General features: G+C 49.3%; 1 protein-coding gene and 1 non-coding gene across 3 annotated transcripts in view; both read left to right on the forward strand.

Annotated features, from left to right (window-relative positions):
* The window catches only part of AP1B1 (adaptor related protein complex 1 subunit beta 1), a 34,701-nt gene that overhangs the window by 5,617 nt on the left and 5,145 nt on the right, over nt 1-23,939 (forward strand). Inside the window, exons 2-18 of one of the 2 annotated variants that reach the window (XM_061602567.1) lie at nt 2,433-2,494; nt 2,850-2,955; nt 3,591-3,726; nt 4,471-4,716; nt 7,325-7,515; nt 7,892-8,113; nt 9,643-9,763; nt 10,162-10,257; nt 11,608-11,723; nt 12,679-12,844; nt 13,577-13,675; nt 14,355-14,614; nt 15,115-15,316; nt 18,095-18,115; nt 19,438-19,578; nt 20,620-20,765; nt 23,136-23,265. In XM_061602567.1, coding sequence (XP_061458551.1) covers nt 2,458-2,494; nt 2,850-2,955; nt 3,591-3,726; nt 4,471-4,716; nt 7,325-7,515; nt 7,892-8,113; nt 9,643-9,763; nt 10,162-10,257; nt 11,608-11,723; nt 12,679-12,844; nt 13,577-13,675; nt 14,355-14,614; nt 15,115-15,316; nt 18,095-18,115; nt 19,438-19,578; nt 20,620-20,765; nt 23,136-23,265 — 2,436 coding nt within the window. In that variant the 5' untranslated portion in view covers nt 2,433-2,457. The remainder of the gene's footprint in view (nt 1-2,432; nt 2,495-2,849; nt 2,956-3,590; nt 3,727-4,470; nt 4,717-7,324; nt 7,516-7,891; nt 8,114-9,642; nt 9,764-10,161; nt 10,258-11,607; nt 11,724-12,678; nt 12,845-13,576; nt 13,676-14,354; nt 14,615-15,114; nt 15,317-18,094; nt 18,116-19,437; nt 19,579-20,619; nt 20,766-23,135; nt 23,266-23,939) is intronic. The other variant, XM_061602568.1, reaches the window with a different exon arrangement.
* On the forward strand, nt 20,855-20,949 carry LOC133373584 (small nucleolar RNA SNORD125). The gene has a single exon (XR_009759711.1). It is a non-coding gene; the product is annotated as a small nucleolar RNA SNORD125 (small nucleolar RNA).

The following is a 23,939-nucleotide window of genomic DNA, read 5'->3' on the forward strand; positions in this document are numbered from 1 at the left end:
CTGAAGAGAGCATTTGGGGGGTGGGGGGTGGGGAGAGCAGATAAACAAATGATGCAGTGTAATGACTTTTGTATTTAAGACCTCATGCAAGGTGGCAGTTTCTATAGCATTATAAGTACACATGGTGTTTCTGAGTAGCGTAAGCAAACATGATAGGTCCCTGTCCTAAGCCACTTACAATCTAGACTTTGACCCTGGCTGGGGGTGGGGTGGGGAGGGAGACGCATCAGAGAGAGGAGTGGGAGGCAACTGACGTAACTGAAAGTAGTGTTCGTTTAATGTTATTAAATTTCTGAGTCGCTTCTCACAACGCTGTTCTGAAGCGATTTACGACAAAAATGAAATAAAACACAGAAAAATACATGAACACCTTTCAAAGTGCAATTTCCAAAAACTCTAGCCTGGTTCAGATGTGATGCCCAGCCACGCTTTAAGAAGATAAGATCATCCTGCTGGGTTATACCAAAAGGCCATCTAGTCCCTCCTCCTGTTCCCACAGTGGCCAACTGTGGGAAGCCAAACCTACAAGCAGGACCCGAGTACAAAAGCATCCTGTGGTTTCCAGCAACTGGTATTTAGAGGCATACTGCCTGCAACAGTCAAGGCAGAACGTAGCCATTTTGGCTAGTAGCCACTGATAGTAGCCTTACCGTCTATGAATTTGTCTAATCCTCTTACAGCCATCCCAGTTGGTGGCCATTGCTGCCTCTCACAGCCAGGCATGTCTCCATCAAACCCCCTCCCTTAACTTGGTTCAGTGCAGCGAAACAAATGGGAAGGATTGCGGCAGAGAGCCAGGGTCACCTTTAGTGAAGCTGTGCAGCTTGACAAACGGGGAGAGCCTGCTTTGACTACGGTGGGGCGCTTTCGTAACCAGCCCTAGGCATCCAAAAGAGGCTGTTGTAAAAATGTTTTGGGGAAGTAAAAACCAGGAAGTTAGGGCTCTAAAGTCTGTAGCCATTAGCATTTCGGTCTTCCTGGTTTTGCTACTGAGATCCTTTTTTTAAAAAAAGGGAATTCTGGAGGTCAGGTCCATAAGACGCTGCCTTGATCCATTTAGCTCAGTATTGCCTACGCCAGGGGTTCCCAACCTGTGGTCCACGAACTTCATTCAGGTGGTCCGTGGCATGCCCGCATTAAGTATTCATGTTGATTTTTATTGCTTTTTGTTTGAATTTTACTCTATTAAAATGTGAATTCTGCAGGATGCAAATTGCGATACGAGCATCACAATATGGGAAATAAAAGGAGCGGCAAAAATGCCATTAAAAGCCATACGGTATTATTGCAGTTACTGCAACAGGCAGAAAAATATATTAAGTGGCCCACGAAGATTGTCAGCAGTTTTCAAGTGGTCCGGTAGGGGGAGAAACTTGGGGACCACTGGCCTACACTGACTGGCAGCAGCTCTCCAGGGCTTCAGGCGGGGGACATTCCCAGCCCTACTTGGAGATGCTGGGGATTGAACCTGGGACCTTCTGCATGCAAAGCAGGTGCTCTGCCACTGAGCTACGGCCCTTCTCCGATCATAGGAAGCTGCCTTATACAGAGTTGGACCCATCTAGCTCAGTATTGTCTATCCTGACCGGCAGCAACCCTTCAGGATATCAGGCATGAAATCTGAGCTAATTCCCTTTCCCCCAAAAAAACTTCTCTTTATCCCATAATAGGAGCTGCAGCTCAGTGGTACACAGTGCGTGCTTTGCATGTGAAAGGTCCTAGGCCCAATCCCCAACCTCTCCAGGTAGGCCTGGGCAACCTGGACAGCTGCTGCCAGTCAGTGTAGACGATACTAAGCTAGATGAACTGACCCTGCATGAGGCAACTTCCTATGTTGTCATTTTTAAAGCCCATTTTGGCCGAAACCCACAGAGAACATCTCATAGCAATGAATTCCCGATGTAAACTGGGGGTTGACGTGTTTGTGTGTGTCGTCGTCACTTCCTTTACTTTGGCCTGTCGTGCTGCTGCCGCTTCTGTTGGCAGCGAGCGTGCTGGCTCTTCCCTTTTTTCTTTTTTGGCATCTCCCCAGCCATTTTGTGGGGTTATCGGGCAACCTGGTGGCACGGGTGTTGCTGTTTGAATCCTGATTTGTGGATCCGACTGCCGTTGCTGTGTCCGTTTCCTCCTTCTGGGAACTCCCCGCGCCCTGGCGAGGCCAGCCACCGACCCCTCCTCTCCTGGGCTTAGGACCCTCTTGTGAACCTTGTTAAGGCGCCTCTGAAAGTCCCAGATAAGACTTGCCTCTCATCCGCCAATTGCTGAGTTCCTTCCCCCTCCTCCTTTCTCCCTCTCTTTTTTTTTCTGTTGTGTTTCTCTCTCCCTCGGAGGGACAACTAAATTCTCTCCTCCTTGCCTTTGCCTTCCTCTCTTTTGATCCTTCAAGGTGTTTAAACCTTCTCTGTATTTTATTTTATTTTTTTCTCTTCCAGCGGGAGCAGTGAACCGGAAACCAAAATGACGGACTCGAAGTACTTCACCACCACCAAGAAAGGTGATGCTAAAGACGGGCTGTTTTTCTTCTGAGAGCGCGTGAGAGTGTCTGCTTTCCACAAACAGCACGCAAGACAATAAAATTGTTCCTGGGCTCCTGTCGCGTTGGACTGCATGTTGGGCTGTCGCAGCTGAATGCTCTCTGGCAGTGGGAGCCGTACATGTTCTCTGCACATAGAAAGCTTGTCAGTGTTCTGTGCTTGGCTCCTTCCTGACATGATAGCTTTCAGTCTGCAGAGATCTCCACCCCCACCCCCCCAAAAAAGGAGAAAGAGCTCCTTTTCAGGTGCTGGGCTTTGCTGGAGGATTTGTGATTTAAATTTCCTTGTGCTTCTTGTGTTTGTTTCCCTCTCCAGGGGAGATATTTGAGCTGAAGGCTGAGCTCAACAGCGACAAGAAGGAGAAGAAGAAAGAGGCTGTGAAGAAGGTGATCGCGTCTATGACGGTGGGCAAAGATGTCAGGTACGTTGGCCGTTCTGGAACGTAGTGGGAGTGCCTGTCGATCAGAATCTGCCAACCTGGGGCCTTCCAGATGTTGCCGGACCCCAACTCACAACTGTGTGCAGGGATTTTTTAAAATACTGGGAGGGGTGGGGAGCATCCAGTCATGTGATCATCCGCTCGCAGCGCACGGGCACCCGTAACCAGGCAACGAGCCGTCTAGGCAGGCCTAAGTCAGCAAAGCCATTGCAAAGGCTTCAAAAAATCCCCCAGAACCTTGATGCCTCTGGGAAACCCGCAACTGGGACCTAAGTGCGATAGCAGCACTCTTCCCGCTTGTGATTCCCAGCAACTGGCATTCAGAGGCATCCTGCCTCCAACGTTGTAGGTAGTTTGTAGTCCTTCCCTCCGTACAGCTTTGCCGTGTGGGCTGATTTTGGGCCGCTGCCCATTTGTGCAACTGCTTCTGCTGGAGTGTATGATTTCTGCCCAACCTGGCCTGCTGTTTTCCTGCTAACACAATTTCTGAGGCTTCCTTTTCTCGGGCCTATTGACCAGCTTCTCTAAAGAGCACGGCCTGCTGCTCTCGGCCTGTTTCCTGGTTCCTTATGCCACCTGCCTGCCTTTTATTTATTTTCTCTTTTTTTGCCTTCCAGTGCTCTCTTTCCAGACGTCGTGAACTGCATGCAGACTGACAACTTGGAGCTGAAGAAGCTGGTTTACCTGTACCTGATGAACTACGCCAAGAGCCAGCCGGACATGGCCATCATGGCGGTCAACACCTTCGTCAAGGTGAGCGCAGAGGTGTCGTTCGGCTGTGGTGGCCGTGGCCACTGGTTCCTCAGCAAGGCCAGCTTTTTGAAATGGAAGAGCCCAGGGGGCCACTCAGGGAATTCCTTAATACAATTCACAATAGATTGAACCCGACACTGATCCCTTACATAGATGTTATGAAAATGCATCCCCCAAGAATTCACCGGTATATGGTAGTCCAAATTAGTAGAAGATTTGGGCCAGCCTCTGGCCACTAGCCTCCAGAAGGTGGCCGAGTCCTTGTCCCTTGAGGCTTTAATTAGGGACTGCCAGCATTGCATCTGCGCTAATCTTTTTTTCTCTTTGATTAGAATAAAATAAACAGTATGACAATCCAGAAGAAATGCACTTGATCTCATTTATAGTCTACTGCTAGTCAAAAATAAGGGCTCCTTAAAACAACACTGGACGTGTTTCAACATTTTTTTTATTTCTTCAGTGGCCTAATATTTAGTCTTTATGTTTCTTTGGAAATTCCAATATAGATGTCCGAACGGTTTTCAGAAATCAGTGCAAAGCCATAAGGTCAGCTTTCCCCAGCCAGCTGTTTTTAGACTACAGCTCCCATCAGCCTCAGGCAGCGCAGCCGTGCACCAGTTTGAGGAAGGCTGCTTTAGGTCATATTAGTTTGGTGCATTTTAAAATGGGGGAAACTTAGCTCTTAAGCCTAGTCTGCATGTTTGACAGGACAAACTCCTGATTGGCTTCCCTCGTATCTCATAGGACTGTGAAGATCCCAACCCCCTCATTCGGGCCCTGGCTGTCCGCACGATGGGCTGCATCCGCGTCGATAAGATCACAGAGTATCTCTGTGAGCCCTTGAGGAAGTGCCTGAAGGATGAAGACCCTTATGTGCGCAAGACGGCGGCCGTTTGCGTGGCTAAGCTCCATGATATCAACGCGCAGCTGGTGGAGGACCAAGGCTTTCTGGACACCTTGAAGGACCTCATCTCAGACTCCAACCCTATGGTGATTGACCCTCTTCTTGTTTGGGGGCTGCCCCTTTCTCTCTGAGCAGATCCACACCGTACATTTAAAGCACATCCAAATTATTTGAGTCACATGACTTCCCCCCCCCAAAGAATCCTGGGAATTGTGGTTTCTCCCCCCCCTACAAATTCCCAGCGACCTTAACAAACTACACTACCCATGATTCTTAGGGGGAAGTCATGTGCTTTAAATGTGCTTTGAATATACAGTGTGGATCTGCCCAATCTCTCTTTCAGACTCCAGGCTGGAAAAAGCTCTGCTGAAAGCTTTTTTTTAGGACTGGAGGGGTTCCCCACTACTACTCCCAACACACAGGCGTCATTGTATTTGTAGAAAAGGAGCCAGTTTCAAAGAGTCCCTGTCAGATAGTTTGTCTCCTCTGCTGCTCACGCGGTGTGCTTAAGAGCTCTGCAGCCGGCAGAAATTGTTCGTGTCAGTGAGGCTGAGAGGCCTTTCGCTCTTGCCCTTTGCCTCACGCCAAATACTCACGTATCAGTTCAAGCTAGAGATGTGAAGGCCCCGGGGGAGGGAATGGAAAAATTCAGGGAGAAAAAGGGTTTTCGTTATTTACTCCCCCCCCCCCAGGCCTTCACCTCTCTAGTTCAGCCACACCCTTATATATTATCCGGAAGGATCGAGAAGATGAATACCTCTGTGAGGAGCCGCAGGTGGAAACAGCCACTATCCCCCATCCCACCCACCCCCAGGAGAAACGATGCCTTCCTTCCTTTAATCTCTCCAGGTCCGACTCCCTCCCCTCCCACCGTGTCTTCTGAGTCCAAATGACAAGTGATGCAGTTCCTCCTGTCATGCTTCACCAGCGCCTTCGTCCACTGAGTTGTGTCCTGGCCCACGGTTGAGGCAGGCAGTCTAACGGGAGCTCTTAGCCAGCGGGAGAGCTGTGAGCCTCCTTCTCTGGTCGTCAGTTTCTATATCCAGCAGAAGAGAGGAGGTGAAGCTTTCTTGGACTGTACTGCTGCAGATCGGCAGTGCATGGGCTTGCGTGCTCTTCCGTTACGACATAACCAAAAGAGAGAGGGAGGAAATCCCTGCATGTAGAAAAATAGCATCTCAGGAATATGTCTCCCTGATAGGCCTTTTTTTCTATATGCAGGAATTTGTGTGTGTGTGTGCTTAAGGAGAGAGATCTCTCACACCCACACATGCACACTCCCACACACGTGCACCCACTCTCTCTCACGCAACCCCAGCCCTGCAGTGGCACAGTCCAGATAAGCTGTACCCCTTGATTCTGCTGACTGTATAAGCTGCCCTTGTTTGTCCCTGCTGAGCATATGGCCAGATTTTTATTTAATTTTTTTTTTGTCCTTGCGGTCTAGTAGCTGGTGTCAAATTCTGTTCTGGGAGGCCTAATTCTAAATCCCTATTAATCACAGAACGACCGGCTGGCCTCTGGCCAGGCTGCATCTTTTGAAATGGGAGTGAGTGGCAAAGCGCCGCCTGCTTGGATGTTCCTCTCTTGCCCATTTAACCATTGTTGGAGAAACGCCTAACCCAAGTCCTGCTCCTCTTCTTTGCTATTTTTTCTCCTTCCCTCCCTACATTTTTAAAAAGCAAGTAACTGGAGAACTATGGGCCTTCTCCGCAGGCCAGGTTCCAGATGAATTTTTAATGTAGACCAAATGGCCTAGAATGCTCCTTGAGCGTGTGGGTTGTCGAGAGAATTGCAACCTTGCTTGAAAGCCTTCCTTCATGCAAAAATAATACTCAGTTTTACTTTTTGTGGTGGTGGGGGGAAGAGATAGCTTTCTACACATCTCTGTTCCCCCTGCAGCCCCCGGGAGCCTTTTCTGTTAAGTTTTAAAGAGCCAGGAGCTGCTGACTGCCTGGTGATGCCTACAAGACTCAGAAGAGCATAGATGAAACTATGGTTGTGTACACACCATACATTCAAAGCACACCCCCAGAGAATCCTGGGAACTGTAGTTTGCCCCTTAAGAGAGCGACAGTTCCCAGGCCCCTTCACAAACTGCAGTTCCCAGATTTCTTTGGAGGAATAAATGAGCGTTAAATGTACGGTGTGTAGACATCCAAAAGTGTGTGCTTCAGCAGTGAGATCTCCTTAGAGAAGGGGTGGGGAATCTGCGGCCTTGCCGATGTTGTTGGACTCCTGGTTCCCCGTCGGTGGCCCCAGCCAGCACGGCCGATGGTCAAGAATGATAGGAATAGTAGCCCAGCAACGTCTGGAAGGCTGCAGGTTCTCCACCCCATCTTAGGATATTTTAAATTGTCAAATAAATCTTGGAAGAAGCATGAGTATATTTTTAAATAAACGAACAATTGCTTTGGCTCATAGGGACACAAGAGCATAGAAAGCAGGTTTACACTTATTCATCCATCTAGCTTACTATTGTCCACACTGGCAGCAGCTCTCCAGAGTTCCAGACAGGGGACATGCCCAGCGCTACACTGAGATGCTGTCTTAATCCCTGGAGATCAGCGTCAACAACGCTCCGCTAGGTGGGCCAAAGGTCTGGCTCGGGATTAAGGCAGCTTCCTGCATTCATATTTTCACAGAAGGTTACTTCTGTCTCTCTCCCCGCCCCTTGCCCCGCAAAACAATCAGGTGGTAGCTAACGCTGTAGCAGCCCTCTCGGAGATAGCAGAGTCTCACCCAAGCAGCAACCTGCTCGACTTGAACCCTCAGTCCATCAACAAGCTGCTGACTGCCCTGAACGAGTGCACAGAGTGGGGCCAGATCTTCATCCTGGACTGCCTGGCCAACTACATGCCGAAGGATGACCGCGAGGCCCAGAGGTAAGAGGCGCAGCTCGGCTCGCTTACTTAAGCCCAGCTCGGCCAAGCAGCTTTGCAGGCACCCTTGTGTGATGCAACCCGCTCCTTGCCTGCGCGGCTTGCACTCTCGGCATGTGTGCACGGGCCTTTCTTTCTTGGTTAAATTTTGGATCTCACACATCTTGTTGGCAGTGCTCAGGGCAGCAAATCTCTTCATTGTAGCACTCCATGTTTGGGAGGCTCAGTACAGATGCAGAGGCTTTTGAGGAGGGGCCTCGTGGTCGGAGCAATGAGAGTGGTGAATTATTTTTGCAGCATGAGTGCTGGATATTTAAGAATAAAAATTAATAATAATAATAATTTCTTTCAATGGCCCCCCTTCCTCTCCCCCCGGCAGCATCTGTGAGCGGGTGACGCCCCGGCTGTCCCATGCCAACTCTGCCGTGGTCCTTTCGGCTGTGAAAGTGTTGATGAAGTTCATGGAGATGCTGTCGAAGGACTTGGATTATTACGGCACCTTGCTGAAGAAACTGGCTCCCCCGCTGGTCACCCTGCTGTCGGCAGAGCCTGAGCTGCAATATGTGGCCCTCCGGAACATCAACCTCATCGTGCAGAAAAGGTGATTTCCCCGTTGGCTACAGACAGGTGGAAGGAGGGGGATTTCAGTGTTCCTGTTGATACAACGAGATGCTTTCAGGCCTCCAGCTGTGGCTGCGTAGAACTGGGAGGCTGCTACGTATCATGCAACATTCGCTCCCACAAGATGCAGTGACAGCCACCAACTTGGGTGACTTCTGAGGACAAATTCATGGAGGCAAAGTATCGCTGGCCACTAGCCACAATGGCAGTGTCCCCCCCCCCCCATGTCAGAGACAGTATGATTCTGGAAACCAGTTGCTGGGAATTGTCACTGGGGAGAGTGCTGTTGTGCTCAGGCCCTGCTCGAGGGCTTCCCATAGGCATCTGGTTGGCATGGAGGACTCCCCACATATGGCAGCCAGGCACTGCCCTCCCAGTAATCCTTGTGCAACCCCCCCGGTGGTTGGCCATTGTGAGAACAGGATGCTGGACTAGATGGGCCTTTGTTATAATCCAGCAGGGCTTTTCTGACGTTCTCATTTCAATAACAACAATATTTATTTGCAGGTGTTTTTTTTTAATTTATTCAGCTCTTCAGCTTGCTTTTAACTTTAAATACAGGGAGATTTGGGTTGGATTAGGCGCAAGGGTCTGCTCCTTGGCTTGAGGATGACAAAGGGACATCCTTGCAGTGGGCATGATCTTTGCCACACCTCAGCTAAGCAGGCAGGGCAAAGCCTTGCTCCGTAGCTCCTACAGACATAGAAACTGAAGAGGACAATGGCAAAGCTTTCATTTAGATCAGGGATGGAGAGCCTGCGACCCTGCAGGTGTTGCTGGACCCCAACTCCCATCATCCCTGACCGTTGATCAAGCTGGCTGAGGCTGATGGGAATTGCAGTCCAGCAACATCTGGAGGGTCACAAGGATCCCCTTTCCTAACTTGGATAGCGAAGAACTCCTTAGGACAGGGGTTCCCAAACTGCGGTCCGTGGACCACCAGTGGTCCATGAGCTTCAATCAGGTGGTCCACGGTGTGTCTCGACAACAGCAGGAGCATCAGCTGTGAACGGCGGGTGCAGCACATTGAATATTCCTGTTGATTTTTAATTGTAATTTTATTGCTTATATTGCACTTTATTATTTATCGTACTTTATATTGTATTCTGTGGAATTCAAATTGTAATACAATAAAAAGCAATATAGGAAATGAAAGCAGCAATACAAATGTAATTAAAAACCATATAGCATTTAAAAGAGCACATTGCAATTGCTGCAGCAGGGAGGAAAACTGTTACGCAGCCCGCCGAGATCATCAGCAATTTTCGAGCAGTCCGTCGGGGGAAAGGTTTGGGAGCTGCTGCCTTAGGATAAATAATGAAATGTTGGTCTTAAAATTGTAGTTGGGCAGAGCCAAGGGGAATAATCAGTGATGGGGTTGGCCCTCCCAAAGACATAACGTTATGCCCCTATTGTGAGAAAACAATTAACCTAAATTGCCCATTCTACACCTTTGTGGGTTCCTGATGCTTTTTTTTAAAAAAGCATTGCTTTTTTCTCTTCTCCCAGACCCGAAATCCTCAAGCACGAGATGAAAGTCTTCTTCGTGAAGTACAACGACCCGATCTACGTCAAACTGGAGAAGCTGGATATCATGATCCGCCTGGCTTCCCAAGCCAACATTGCACAGGTGGGCTGTCTCGAGCAAACCCTCCCTCAACCCCCTTCCCCACCCCACCACTTTAGAGCCTCCACTAGCCAGTGTGCAGCAAACCTGCCATAAGTAATCAATATATTAGCAAAAACTTGGTGCTGTTTTGCATCCACCACCCCCAGCGCCTGCATTTTCTAACCATTCAACATTCTACAGCCACTGTGGACGCTGTGTGGGTGTTGTGCTTTGCCCCTGAATTTTTTAAAGATAGGTTTGTAAGAGTGCTGGTTCTTACCTCGTGAGGGGGCATATTAGTTTCATTTCTGTTGGCACTCGCCACCTGCGTCTGCTGTTAGAAGGTGATACGTGCCTCCACAAAGACCTCCCTGCTTTTCCCCCTCCCGTCCTGCACCCCTCCCCACCTCCTCTGATAGGTCCTCGCTGAGTTGAAGGAGTACGCGACGGAAGTGGACGTGGACTTCGTGAGGAAAGCTGTCCGAGCGATTGGCCGGTGTGCCATTAAGGTCGAGGTGAGTCTCAGAGGGGAGGGAGGTACCTCTGCGTGTGTGGCCAATGCAGAGTTGCTCTTCCCTGGAAGATTTGTTGTGTAGCTGGTGAAATCTTTGGTTTCATTGGAGGAAACGTGTTCTGGGGGCATTGAGCAGCCAGCGCGCATCTCCCAACACTAGCACTGAGCCTTTGGGGGCTCTCTCCAGAAGGGGACCATAGCTCAGTGGCAGAGCATCTGCTTGGCATGCAGAAGGTCTCAGGTTCAGTCCCTGGCATCCCTGGGACAGACCTTTGCCTGAAACCCTGGAGAGCCATTGCCGGTCTGTGTCGACAGCACAGAGCTACATGGGCCAATGATCAGTATAAAGGCAGCTTCCCATGTTCCTATTTAAATCAGCTCTTTTATCCAGGAACATGAGGGCTAGGATCTTTATCTTTAACAGAAGGACCATAGCTTATTGTATTTATTAATTTTATTAAATAAATCCAAGGAGCTCAAGGCGGCTTACAAATGTGGCTCTCCCCCTTCCTATTTTATCGTCACAACAACCCTGTGAGGTAGGTTAGGCCAAGAGACTGGCCCAAAGTCACCCAGTGAGCTTCATGACCAAGCAGGGATTTGAACCTTCGTCTCCCAGGTTCCAGTCTGACACTCTAACCAATACACCACACTGTCAGCTTATTGGTAGAGGGTCTTCCTTGCGTGCAGAAGGCCCCACGTTCAATCCCTGGCATCTCCAGGGAGGGCCGGGAGAGAACCTTGTCTGAAATCCTGGAGAGCTGCTGCCAGTCAGTGTAAACAGTATTGAACTAGACCGATGGTGTGATAATCTACCTTATAATGAGATTCCTATATTCCACTGCCAGTCACTGTCGACAGTACTGAGCGACATGGGCCAATGATCTGATTCGGTATGAAGGCAGCTTCTTACGTCCCTATTTAAATCAGCTCTTTATTTGGGACCCTGAGGACCAGAATCTTCATCCTTAAAATAAGGAACATAGCTTGGTATGCAGAAGGTCCCAAGTACACATGCTTTGTACGCAGAAGGTCCCAAGTTTCAATCTCCGGGTAGGGCTGGGAGAGAGCCCGCCCTCAAATCCTGGAGAGCTGCTGCCAGTCAGTGTAGACAGTTCCAAGCTAGATGGTCCAGTTGGTCTATCTCAGTATAGCGCAGCTTCCTGTGTGACTCCAACTGTTTTGTAAAGGCCAGGAAATTCCTGGCTTTCCTGCTGCTGACACCCGCCCTTGCTGAGAGATAACCCAGATGATCTTAACTTCCCCTTTTAAAGGGAGCATCTGTACTTCTCCTCAGCCTCTTGGCTGAACCCAATGCCACCTCTTCTTCTTTTATCTCCTTCCTGCCCAGCAATCGGCGGAGCGCTGTGTGAGCACGTTGCTCGACCTCATCCAGACCAAGGTCAACTACGTGGTGCAGGAAGCCATCGTTGTCATCAAGGACATTTTCCGCAAGTACCCCAACAAGTACGGGGCCTTTTCTTCGCTGAGCTGCTGTGTATTTTGCTTACTCCGATGTGGCTGCATGTGAGACTGGGAAGGCCCCTGTTCAAATCTCGCCTTGGCCATGAATTCACTAGGCCTGGGGCATCAGGCTAGCCGCTCTCCCCTCGGTCTCGGCTAACCTTCCAAAGTCACACTACAGTAGCAGTAGGGTAATTTTTATTGTTGTTGTTTCAGAGTCTGTGCGTGTGTGTGTGTTTATTGTTCCATTTATTGTTTTATTTATTTATAAAAATATTTGTATACTGCTATTTTGTTAAAAACATAAAAAACATGTTGGGAAAAAACACACAACCACCATAGAAAGAAAACATAGCACCAGTGCCAGGGGGCCGAGGGACACTCAAGGTGGCATACAAACATGACTCTTCCCTCCTGATTTTATCCTCCACGCTGGCTCTTAAATAACATTCAGAGAGACAGCCTTGATCTTTTGAATTCATGCACGTATGGCACATGGGTCAGGCCAAAGGGGGCCCATCTAGTCCAGCCTCCTGTTCTCTCAGCAGCCAACCAGATGTCCATGGGAAGCACACAAGCAGGGCCTGAGTGCAAGAGCGCTTCCCCTCCGGCGGCTACCGGCAGCTGGTTTTCAGAAGCATGCTGCCTCTCTGACTGTGGTGGCAGAGCACAGCCATCGTGGCTAGCAGCCCTTGACAGCCTTACCCTCCGTGAATTTGTCTAATCTTCTTTTAAAGCCATCCAAGTTGGTGGCCATGGATGCCTCTTGCTGGAGCGAATTCCATAGCTTAACTGTGCACCGCGTGAAGAAGCAAAAGATCACATGTGATTCACAGAGCATGTTCTGGCTCTTGGCCTTCAAAAGGAGCATTCCGGTTAGACGAAGGAAGCTTCTCCGGCTTGTGTGTGTTTCTCTGGGGCATCTCATTTCCTTGTCTTCCTCTTTCTGTGCGCGTAGGTATGAAAGCGTGATCGCCACCCTGTGCGAGAACCTTGACTCCCTTGACGAGCCTGAGGCCCGAGCTGCCATGATCTGGATCGTGGGCGAGTACGCGGAGCGCATCGACAACGCGGATGAGCTTCTAGAGAGTTTCCTGGAGGGATTCCATGACGAAAGCACCCAGGTGCAATGGGGGTGCAGCCCCGATAGAACGTGGGGTGGCTGAGGGTTAGGCAGGGAAGCTTGCAGCGGGGCCCTCTGGATCGGGCCCGAGGTGTGCTGCTGCTCCTCCCTCCCTCCCAGCAGCTAAGCTGGATCATCTGGAGATGTTGCACCCCCGAGAATCCTGTCTCAGATGATGTGCCTCTCGGGGTGCATGCCGTTTCGTTAGCCTCTCCTGCAAAAGGTGCCTCCTTCGACTCCCAGTTTGGGTGGCTTGTACAGTTTTCAGGCCAATTTCTGCCGAGATTGTGGCAGATTAGGTGCTGCCTTGCATGCAGGAAGGTCCCAGGTTCAATCTCAGGCATCTTCACGTGGGTCCGGGAGAGACTACGATCTGCCCCACTGGCCGCATCTACCTCCCAGCTCCTGTCCTAGCATGCAAGACCTCCACCCAGAGAGTGTGGCTTTATCTGCCCGGGATCTTGGTGGCCTGGCACAGAGTTCTTCAGCCTTGCAGTCCATCAACATCTGGAGAGTCCAACTCCCATCGTCCCCGGGTAGCACAGCCAATTGACGGGAAGGTGGGAGTTGTAGTCCGACAACATCTAGGGACCAAGGCTGAGGGACGCTGGCCCACAGCATCCGTCAGCGACTCCTTCCAATCTAGCTGCCCTCCTTCTCCCTTTGGCCAAGGGCCCTCTGATCAACAAACCAGAATCCTGTAAATCTCAGACCTTTTCCGTCCGCGGTGCAGGTGCAGCTGCAGTTGCTGACGGCCATTGTGAAGCTGTTCCTGAAGAAGCCCACCGAGACCCAGGAGCTGGTCCAGCAGGTCCTCAGCTTGGCTACACAGGTATGGGAGGCTGGGGGCTCCCTTCTTGGCTTGCTCGGATATACCAGCGCCACCCAGTTAACCTGAAGGCCCACATCTATTCTTGCGGCAGCTCTGCAAGGCCAGCTTAGAGCCGGGACGGGGGACTTTTTTCAACCAGAGAGCCGCATTCCCTTCTGGGCCACTTTCCAGGGGCCACATGCCAGTGGTGGGCAGGGGCCAGAAGCAAACATGGGTGGAGCTATAAATCTAGATTTTACCTTTGCACAGTAGGTTAGTTTCTTTCGTATTCTCCTCTTTATCCTTCATTGAGGTAAGCAAGAGGCATGAGAAGAGTTCAAGGATACATTTCAGCCGGGCAAAAACACTCAAGGAGGCCTGCGCAGGGTCCTGAGGTCCAGGCTTACTTGCTCTGCTTAAGATTATATCCATCAGCTGAAATGCATTCAGGCCAGCTTTTGCAGTCATAAGGTCTAGAACCTTGATTTTCTTTTTTAAATGAGATGTGTCAGGAATCTGGTCTCTGCCTTGTATCCCAAATTCCGCATGGGCAAAGGGCAAAAAAGAGCAAACGCTAGCAGGCAAATCAGCCTGCGTCTTGTTTAAAACATGCAACAGTAGACATCATCTTGACCTATTTTGAGAGCCCCTGGTGTAAAAATCTCACGTGCTCCGTTTCTTTTCTGCTCCCACCCTGCAGGATTCAGATAACCCCGACTTGAGGGACCGTGGCTACATCTATTGGCGCCTGCTTTCTACAGATCCCGTGGCGGCCAAGGAGGTGGTTCTGGCGGAGAAGCCGCTCATCTCCGAGGAGACGGACCTGATCGAGCCGACCCTCTTGGACGAGTTGATCTGCTACATCGGCACCCTGGCCTCCGTCTACCACAAGCCCCCCAGCGCCTTCGTGGAGGGGAGCCGAGGCATCGTGCAGAAGAGTCTCCCTCCGCGGACGGGCTCGTGAGTGCTCTCCAGCGGTGGGCAACCTGTTGCTTAGCTCGTTGGCCCACTAACTCTTTGGGCAGCTTCCAATTAACGTGTTCCATCCGTGCAAGGGTTTCCACTTGTGCAGTAGAAGTGCCCTGGACTCCTCCCCCGTGCACCCGCTAAATGTGTCCCGAGGGTTCTCCTAACCCGCCAGAGCAGATGTGGGTCGGGTGCGGGGCAGGAAGAAGGGGAGTTTCATTGCACAAGCGTAAATCCTTGCGCTGATGGAACAGGTTACTTAGCACTACACCGGATACAACCCTCTGTCTGTCTCTCCAAACAACCCATTCGGTGGTTGCAGGCAATGCAGTGAGAATCGGATCTATCAAACTCTTCTGCTTCTTTTTCATCAAATGTTTTCTGGGGGAGGGGGAGGGCGAACTCTGTCTCAAGTCGGTTTTGGAAGGAAGCAGACATTTGTTTTAATTTCGCCTTCTCACTCTCCCTCCTGCACCCCCTGCCCGCAAGCACAGGAGCGAAAGCGCAGAGAGCCCTGACATTGCTCCAGCGGGGGCTCCCCAACCCGAGCAGCCGGCTGTCATCCCAACGCAGGGTGACCTCTTGGGGGATTTGCTGAACCTCGACCTGGGACCCCCTGTGAGTGGCCCTCCGATCACCACGTCGTCGGTGCAGTTGGGTGCTGTCGATCTTCTCGGCGGTGGCTTGGACAGCCTGGTAAGTCTGAGCCAGCATGTGAGTGTGTGAGAGGGTGCTTGTAGGTGACCCGTTTATTGAGCATTCAGTCCGATTTGTTTCTGGGGAGGTTAGATGCCTTTGCGTCAAAACAAATGTTATCCTAAAAATAAAATAGTTGACTTCCGATTTGTCGCAGATCAGCTATAAGTATATAATATACATCAAACCTGTCCCTTAATGTATACATACAGGATCACTTTTCTCCATAGGCTGTCTTAGTTAATCGTCAAATCCCAATATCATCATTTTATTTTGATCTTTCAACAAAAAGTCTGAGAGGCTTCCATTCCTTAAGAAATGTATCTGTCGATTTTTCTCTAAGTAGACATGTCAATTTATCCATTTCTACTAAGTCCATTAATTTCAATAGCCAGTCTTCCGTTGTTGGTGTTGATTCCATTTTCCACTTTTGTGCATATAATAATCTTGCTGCCGTAATCATATATAATATTATTCTTCCATATTTCTTTTCTATTTGTTTATCCATAAAACCCAATAAAAAAAATTCTGGTTTTGACTGAATATTTATCTTTAGAATGTTTTTGCATCATCCTACCTATCTGTGCCCAAAATGATTTTGCCTTTTTACACAGCCACCACATATGATAAAATGATCCTTCTTGTTGTTTACATTTCCAACAAACATTAGAAACATTACTATACATTTTTGACAACTTTTCTGGAGTCATGTACCAACGGTACATCATTTTATAGAAATTTTCTTTAAGATTATAGCATAATGTAAATCTCAAGCCTTTTTTCCACATATTTTCCCATTGATCCATTTGTATGTTATAACCAAAATTTTTTGCCCACTTTACCATACACTCTTTTACTTGTTCTTCCTCCATATCCATTTTCAGTAAGAGTTTATACATTTTCGCAATTATATTTTCATCATTTTTTATTTTTTATTTTTATTTTTTTTGTTGTATTGTTGTTTTTTGACTTTGTTTTGTTTGTCTTTTGAAAAATTTGAATAAAAATTATTAAAAAAACCAAAAAAAACAAATGTTATCCTACACTTTCCAGTGCATTCCCCCGTCCCTTCCATTGTTGCAAAAACGCTAGTCTTTTGGGGAATTGTGTCTCTTGCTCAAAACCTTCCAATCCACAATAATTTTGCACCCCAAATTTGCCAGTGTGTGATCGAATCCTACCCAAAAATAGTAGTAGTCTGGAGGCACCCACATAGAGAGACTTACGATACAGTTTCTTCCCCTTAGTGTGGGGGTAGCCAGCATGGGCTGTGCATCTTCTATAAAATGCGCATATTAGAAAATATAGTATTATTCACTACATAATTTCATGGCTTGGTAGGCATGGGAGTCCTACCCACAACCAATGGAGTTCTTACTCATTTATCTCTTCTGATTTTTCTGAAATACCAAACGGGCTTGAAAGTGTGTGGACAAGGCTTACCTTCACAGTCATAAGGACTGGGAACTTGGGTTTTGTTTTCAATGAAATTAACATGTTATAAGGCACACACCATGTTTGTGAAGTGCTTTGAATCCTCAATAACAGCTATATAAACGCTGCTGCTATTATGGTCTGTTGCTGTGGCTTTTGATTATTAGTCTGTCATGTTGTCTCTGTGTCAAGATTGTGTACGGATATAAGATTCTGTCCAGAGCAGAGGCATTGAAATTAATGGGCCCAAGTCGCGTTCGTCAATTTCAGTGGGTCTACTCTGGTGAGCGATGGATGGAAGCCATTGGTCTTCGAGGACTTTTTCACAGAAAGGCAGCTAATGAATTCAAAAGAGTTGGTTCCGTTCCCCCCCTCCCACTGTTTTAGGGCCGCATTCAACACTGTGTTATCCCCACCTTTAGGACATAAATGATTAGGTATGCAGGGGCCTTGGGGATTAAGTACCTTTCCTGGGTCTCCAGACTTCTTACAAGGTTGGCAGGTACGTCATACGCTTGAGGGGCTGTTTGGGGTTGGGGAGGAAACTTGCTTAGAACAGGGGTTCCCAAATTGTGGTCTGCAGACCACCAGTGGTCTGTGAGCTTCTGCCAGGCGGCCCACGGTGTGTCCATATTCAACATTCGCCTGAGTTTTACTTGCATTTTTGTTGCTGCTTATGTTTCTTACATGGTGTTTAATTGCATTACACTCTTAATTCGATGGAAGTCACCTTGTAACGCGCAGGAAGTTGCCTTATACTGAGTCAGGCCAATGGCCTGTCTAGTGCAGTGTGTGGTCTACACTTGACCAGCCATGGCTGTCCAGGATTTCTGACAGGAGACGCTCCTGCAAATGCCGGGGGATTGAACCTGGGCCCTTCTGCGTGTGCGGCTGATGCTCTCCGACTGAGCCACAACGTAAGAAATAGGAGAAGCACCAAAATTAAAAATGAACATTTAAAAAACCACCTAGCACAGCGCACTCCAAATGTTACAACTGGCAGAAATCATTTAAGTGGCCTGCTAAGACCCTCGGCAATTTTCAAGTGGTCCACGGGGGGGAAGAAGCGGGAAAGTTCGGGGACCACCAGCTTAAGAACACATGTTCCCCTTGGGCAGCTTAGGAAAGAAAGAATGTGTTTGCTTTTCTGGGGAACTGTCTCTGCAGTGGTAGTGCAATGGCTGGCATCTGTGTGTTGTGGTCTGACTGACTAACCTCTCTTTCACCCCCTTTCTGTTCTCTCCCTCCCTCTCCCTCTCTCTCTCTCCTGCCCCCCATCTTTTTTTTGTCTCTTTCTGCATGTGGCTGGCACTTCTCTTCCACCTTGTCTGCTTCTTCTTGGAGATGGGGGACGAATCCGAAGGGGTATGACTCTGCCCTCTTACTGGTTTTCTGAAATGTGCCTTCATGTCCACGAGCTGCCCTTATTCCCCCCCTTTCCTCTTTCATTCTGGCAAACAGGGTCCAGGGTGGGTGGACAGGTGCCTGTAGGATGCTGGAGTCCATTTGCAATCCTCCCCAACAGCAAGTGAACCTGTTGAGAGAGGTCTCTCCTCCCTTTCTCACAATACCCTTTTAAGAACATAAGAAGAGTAGCTGGCTCCTGGATCGGCTCAGTCCAGCATCCTGTTCACCCAGTGGCCAATCAGATGCCCCGATGGGAAGCCTGCAAGCTCAGAATTCAACTCCGCCCTCCTGCCCATCATGTCGTCTGGTGGGTAGGCGTGGTTTGGGTAAAACAGCCTTGCAGGCTAACTTGGACCCCCTTGTGGGTCAAGGTTAGCCCACAGGCCAGAGTCTCCCCACCCCGAGATAGAACCTAACCAGCGTGTCATCTGACGAAACTGTTTTGGCAGCAGAGTTGCAACTGATCAGGCAGTAAACAGAACGTGTGTTTAGTTTATGAAACTCCTTGCCACAAGATGAAGCGGTGCCCCAGATGACTTTGAAAGGGAATTGGGAAATTTAAAGGGGGAGTGTAAGGGTCTGTCAATAGCTACTGGGGATCTCTGTGTCCAGGACCCATTGACTGTTGTCAAGGACAGAAAGCAGGAGAGAGCTGTGGGTATGCATGTCATGTTCCATGGATTTCCCTTTGGCGCATCTCGTTGGCAACTGTAGGGACCAGGATGCTGGATTGTTTTGGTGTGATCCAGCAGGGCCTTTTTTATATATATATATGCCATGTCCTTGGGAGAAATTTCCTCCCCCAAATTTTGCAGAGCTTGGGCTTGTCCGTCTCCCGTGCATGTGTGTGTTTAAATGTAAGTCATGCTATTGACCTTCCAGGTAGGGCCGTAGCTCAGTGGTTAGAGCATCTGCTTTGCATTCAGAAGGCCCCAGGTTCAGTCCCCAAGGGCATCTCCACATAGCGTTGGGAATGTCCCCTGCCTGAAACCCTGGAGAACTGCTGCCAGTCAGTGAAGGCAAGACCGGAACTAGATGGACCCAATGGTTTGATTCAGGGTAAGGCAGGTTCCTATGAGAGCTTCTGTATTTGTCTGTTCTTCTAATACATTAGCTTCCCCGGCCCCCAAAGGGGTGCCAACTGATGCAGGTCTATACAATTCCTCTTGTTCCTGTGCTCCCTACCCTCGGACCTTCTCCTCTACGCACACGTTTTCCCGCCTGCCTTTTGAGTTGCCTCTCTGCCCTTTTAACACCTGGATGTCCTCCTCTCCCTACAGATGGGAGGCCCCAGCTTTGCAGCGCCCAGTGCGGTCATGCCCTCCAACTTGGGTGCCCCCCTTGGCGGGGGCTTGGGAGACCTCTTCGACCTGGCCAGTGGCGTGGGCACTTTGTCCGGATCCTACGTAGCTTCCAAAACGGTGAGTAGCGTTGGCCTCAGAGGAGTACCAGCGACCCGAGGGGTTGTAGCCAGTGCTTTTGAAGTGGATGGACCTAAGTTACTAGTGCGTTCATTTCAGTGGGTCTGCTCTAGCAGGGCTATCCGATGGATGCAGCCCAAGGACTATGTAGCTCTCAGTAGCTTCACTCATAAGGTGCTTAGAGCTGCTGTTCCCTCTGCTTGATAGAACTGTGCACTCTTTGGGTAATGGGCATCTTCCCTTTGGGTTCGATCGGGGATTGGGAACGTCTGTGGCCCTCCGGATGTTGTTGGACTTCACCTCCCATCATCCCCCAACCAGCATGCCCAGTGGTGAAGGATGATGGTAGTTGAAGTCCAACAACATCTGGAGGGCCAACCCTGCTGTAGTCTTAACGTACTCTCATTCACTGTTGGAGCTGGCCCTACTGTTAGGTCAACATCCCTGATCATTGGCCATGTTGGCTGGAGTCCAACAATATTTAGAGGGTCACCAGTTCCCCGTCCCGGGCTAAATGCTGAACTAGTTCAATTTTGTGTGGCTTCTCTCTCCCCTCATCCCCTAGCACCAGCAAAATGGGCAGCTCACAGATTATTATTAACAAAAATGACAGTGAGAATATTTTGCCAAAAACATTTAAGCGCCGTTCAGAAGTAAAAACAAAAACAGGCCCTGCAAGTAGGCTTAAGGCTGAGAGGGATGAGGTGATTCTTTGGGGGTGGGGGGGATATCCAGTTTTAGTCAAACTCAGATTAGACCCATTGAAATCAACGAGCTGAAGCTACTTGTCTTGGTGTCGAATTTTGGATTGTAAACTTCTCACAGTCAGGGACCAGTCCTCTTGTGTCTTGTAAAAGTGTATGGTATAAAGAGTGGATTGGGTGCAGAGCTGAGTTGGCTGAATTTGGGCCCCATTGAAATCAGTGGGACGAGTTACTCTTGACTTGGTTCCTGTTGCAATTGATGGGATTTAGAAGTGCAACTGCCTTAGTCCGTATCCAACGCTGGTGTGTTGATTGTGGTTGCCTTGTACAATTTTAGGTCTGGCTCCCAGCAGTGAAGGCCAAGGGTCTGGAGATTTCGGGTACCTTCAGCCGGCAGGTGGGCTCTATCTCTATGGACCTCGTGCTGTCAAACAAGGCCCTCCAGGTCATGTCTGACTTCGCCATCCAGTTCAACCGGAACAGGTAAAGCCTCCAGTTGTCACCTCTTTCTCGTCCATGCCAGGTTTTCATGTGGCCTTTCCCCACCCTCCCACTCAATTTGGAGAGAGTTGTAGCCAGCTAGCCTCTCATGATGAATTTTGTCTCACTGAGTGCCTGATGAACTCAACTGACCCTCTAAGAAGTTGACTGAAGAGGCTTATCGAGCTAAGGCCAGGGTTGGGGAGCCTTTTTTCAGCCAATGGGCCACATTTCCTCTTAGGCAAGCTTCCGGGGGGCCACATGCTAGTGGTGGGCTGGGCCATGAATGGGACTGTGACTGCTGTGGCCCCTGCAGGGGGCATGAAGAGGGTATGAAAGTGGAGCCTATTGGCTGCATGTGAGAGGGGGCAACTGTCAGGGCTATGGCAGGGCACTCGAGGACATGGAGTGGGTATGGTAGGGGGCATGGCCTTTGAGCCCCGAGGTCCAGATTGAGAGAGCAGTCAATCAATCAATCATTTATTACGGTCAAAGACCAGCACTACAAAATATTTTAAAAACTATAAAAACATATCGACATTATACAGAGAACAAAACAAACAGTTGCAACATGTGATAATATGACTCTAGTGGTTTTGAATAAATACCGCAGTGGGCAAAAAGCCCCCAGAAGGTTAGCTGCTATGATGATTATGTCATCGCTCTCCGACAGGTAACAGCTGATGCACAAAATCTTGCCACACGATATGTGGCCTGCAGGTTCCGATCGAAAAGGAAATACTCTTAAATAAAATGCATCAGACCTCCCTGGGATTTTTTTTTTGAAGAATTTGGCTGATAAGATCAAGTCGGGAGTCCTGATAAAAAAGACAGTACAACAGCGCACGAGCAACGGTTTCCACATCTCCCACTCCGCAGAGGCATAAGCGCTATTGAAATGGAACCTAGTTAAATCTGCCTTCTGAAAGCACAGACCTCTTCCTCTTAAAACAGGTTTTCATTCACGAGCCCATTTAAGTGTTGGGATGTAGAAGCCCTTAAAAAAAAATAAAACACCAGACCTGTACCGAATATACACTAGTCTCAGTTTTGAGGTACAAAACTAGCAATTCCAACAGGATACTTTTCTTCTTTTTTTGAAAGGTGGCTTGTGCCAAATCTCCTTATTTGTAAAATCTTAATTTCACATATACGCTCAAGGGGTCTGAACTGGCGGTGACCGACCAGGAGAGAGACCTCGGGGTTGTAGTGGACAGCACGATGAAAATGTCGACCCAGTGTGCGGCAGCTGTGAAAAAGGCAAATTCCATGCTAGGGATAATTAGGAAAGGTATTGAAAATAAAACAGCCAATATCATAATGCCGTTGTATAAATCTATGGTGCGGCCGCATTTGGAATACTGTGTACAGTTCTGGTCGCCTCATCTCAAAAAGGATATTATAGAGTTGGAAAAGGTTCAGAAGAGGGCAACCAGAATGATCAAGGGGATGGAGCAACTCCCCTATGAGGAAAGGTTGCAGTATTTGGGGCTTTTTAGTTTAGAGAAAAGGCGGGTCAGAGGAGACATGATAGAAGTGTATAAAATTATGCATGGCATTGAGAAAGTGGATAGAGAAAAGTTCTTCTCCCTCTCTCATAATATGAGAACTCGTGGACATTCAAAGAAGCTGAATGTTGGAAGATTCAGGACAGACAAAAGGAAGTACTTCTTTACTCAGCGCATAGTTAAACTATGGAATTTGCTCCCACAAGATGCAGTAATGGCCACCAGCTTGGACGGCTTTAAAAGAAGATTAGACAAATTCATGGAGGACAGGGCTATCAATGGCTACTAGCCGTGATGGCTGTGCTCTGCCACCCTAGTCAGAGGCAGCATGCTTCTGAAAACCAGTTGCCGGAAGCCTCAGGAGGGGAGAGTGTTCTTGCACTCGGGTCCTGCTTGCGGGCTTCCCCCAGGCACCTGGTTGGCCACTGTGAGAACAGGATGCTGGACTAGATGGGCCACTGGCCTGATCCAGCAGGCTCTTCTGATGTTCCTTGGCTTTCGGTACCACTTTTTTCTTGGCTTTTGCTGCTTCCTATCTAGATTAGGAAAAACTGCTAGGTGGAAGGCAGGTGGAAACACAGATAGGGTTGGGAGAGGCGCCATGCCCAGAACCCTGGAGAGCTGCTGCCAGTCAGCGTAGCCAGTCCTGAGCTAGATGGACCAATGGGTTGGACTCAGCATAGGGCAGCTTCCTGTTGGGCTGTAGCTCTCAGTCTCTTGGCTTCCTACCTTGCCGACTCACGCCAGCCTGGCATCCAAGGTCAGGCTTCTCAAGGCACGCACGTTTCGCTGCTGCCTTTCCATGTAAGCAGCCCCTGTCGCCGCTGCCCGGCCCGTGGCCTTCTCACTGGGTGTTCCTTTTCAGCTTCGGCTTGGCCCCCGCAGCGCCTCTCCAGGTCCACGCCCCCCTTGCCCCGAACCAGAGCGTAGAGCTCTCTCTCCCGCTCAGCACCATTGGCTCGGTCATGAAGATGGATCCCCTGAACAACCTCCAGGTGAGGCAAGGTGGCGTCGGGCTGTCAACAGGTGGGGGTGGTAGAGGGACTGTGGCCCAGGGGTTAACGCCTGCGCTTCGCGTGCAGAAGCCCCCAGTTCGGTCCCCAATGGCATCTCCAGGTAGGGCTGGGAGAGCCGCTGCTGGTCAGTGTCGGCATTACTGAGCCAGATGGACCTCGATATGAGGCAGCTTCCTGTGTGCCTGTGAGGCACGGCTGTGTCGTTGGGAGGGATCGTAGCTTCGTGGCAGAGCCGCTTGCTTTACATGCTGGGTCCCAGGTTAAGTTCCTAGCATCTCCGGGTCAAAAGATCTTCTGATGACAAAGGGACAGAGTGCCTGAGACCTTGGGAAGCCGCTGCCCATCAGAGCAGACAGCACTCGGCCTAGCTGGTCGTGGTATGTTTGGCAACTTCCTGTGATTCTGATTGACGTAATCTCAGGGGATCTGTAAAAAAAAATGGAAATCCAATTCCATGCCTAGGAAAGCAAACTTTAATCGTTCACTCCAACCTCCTTTGCACGATTGTTTCCTCGCCAGAAAGAGAGGCCAAGAACTTTGCAAGGCACAGAATCTCACCACTTGGCGAATCTTATTCAGACTTTCCTCTGACTTCTGTTTCGGCAGGCTTTCTCTGTTACTCTTTGAGCGTATCTTCACGGCTGTAAGGGCCA

The sequence above is a fragment of the Rhineura floridana genome, chromosome 19, assembly GCF_030035675.1.
Source record: "Rhineura floridana isolate rRhiFlo1 chromosome 19, rRhiFlo1.hap2, whole genome shotgun sequence".
Lineage (NCBI taxonomy): Eukaryota > Metazoa > Chordata > Lepidosauria > Squamata > Rhineuridae > Rhineura > Rhineura floridana.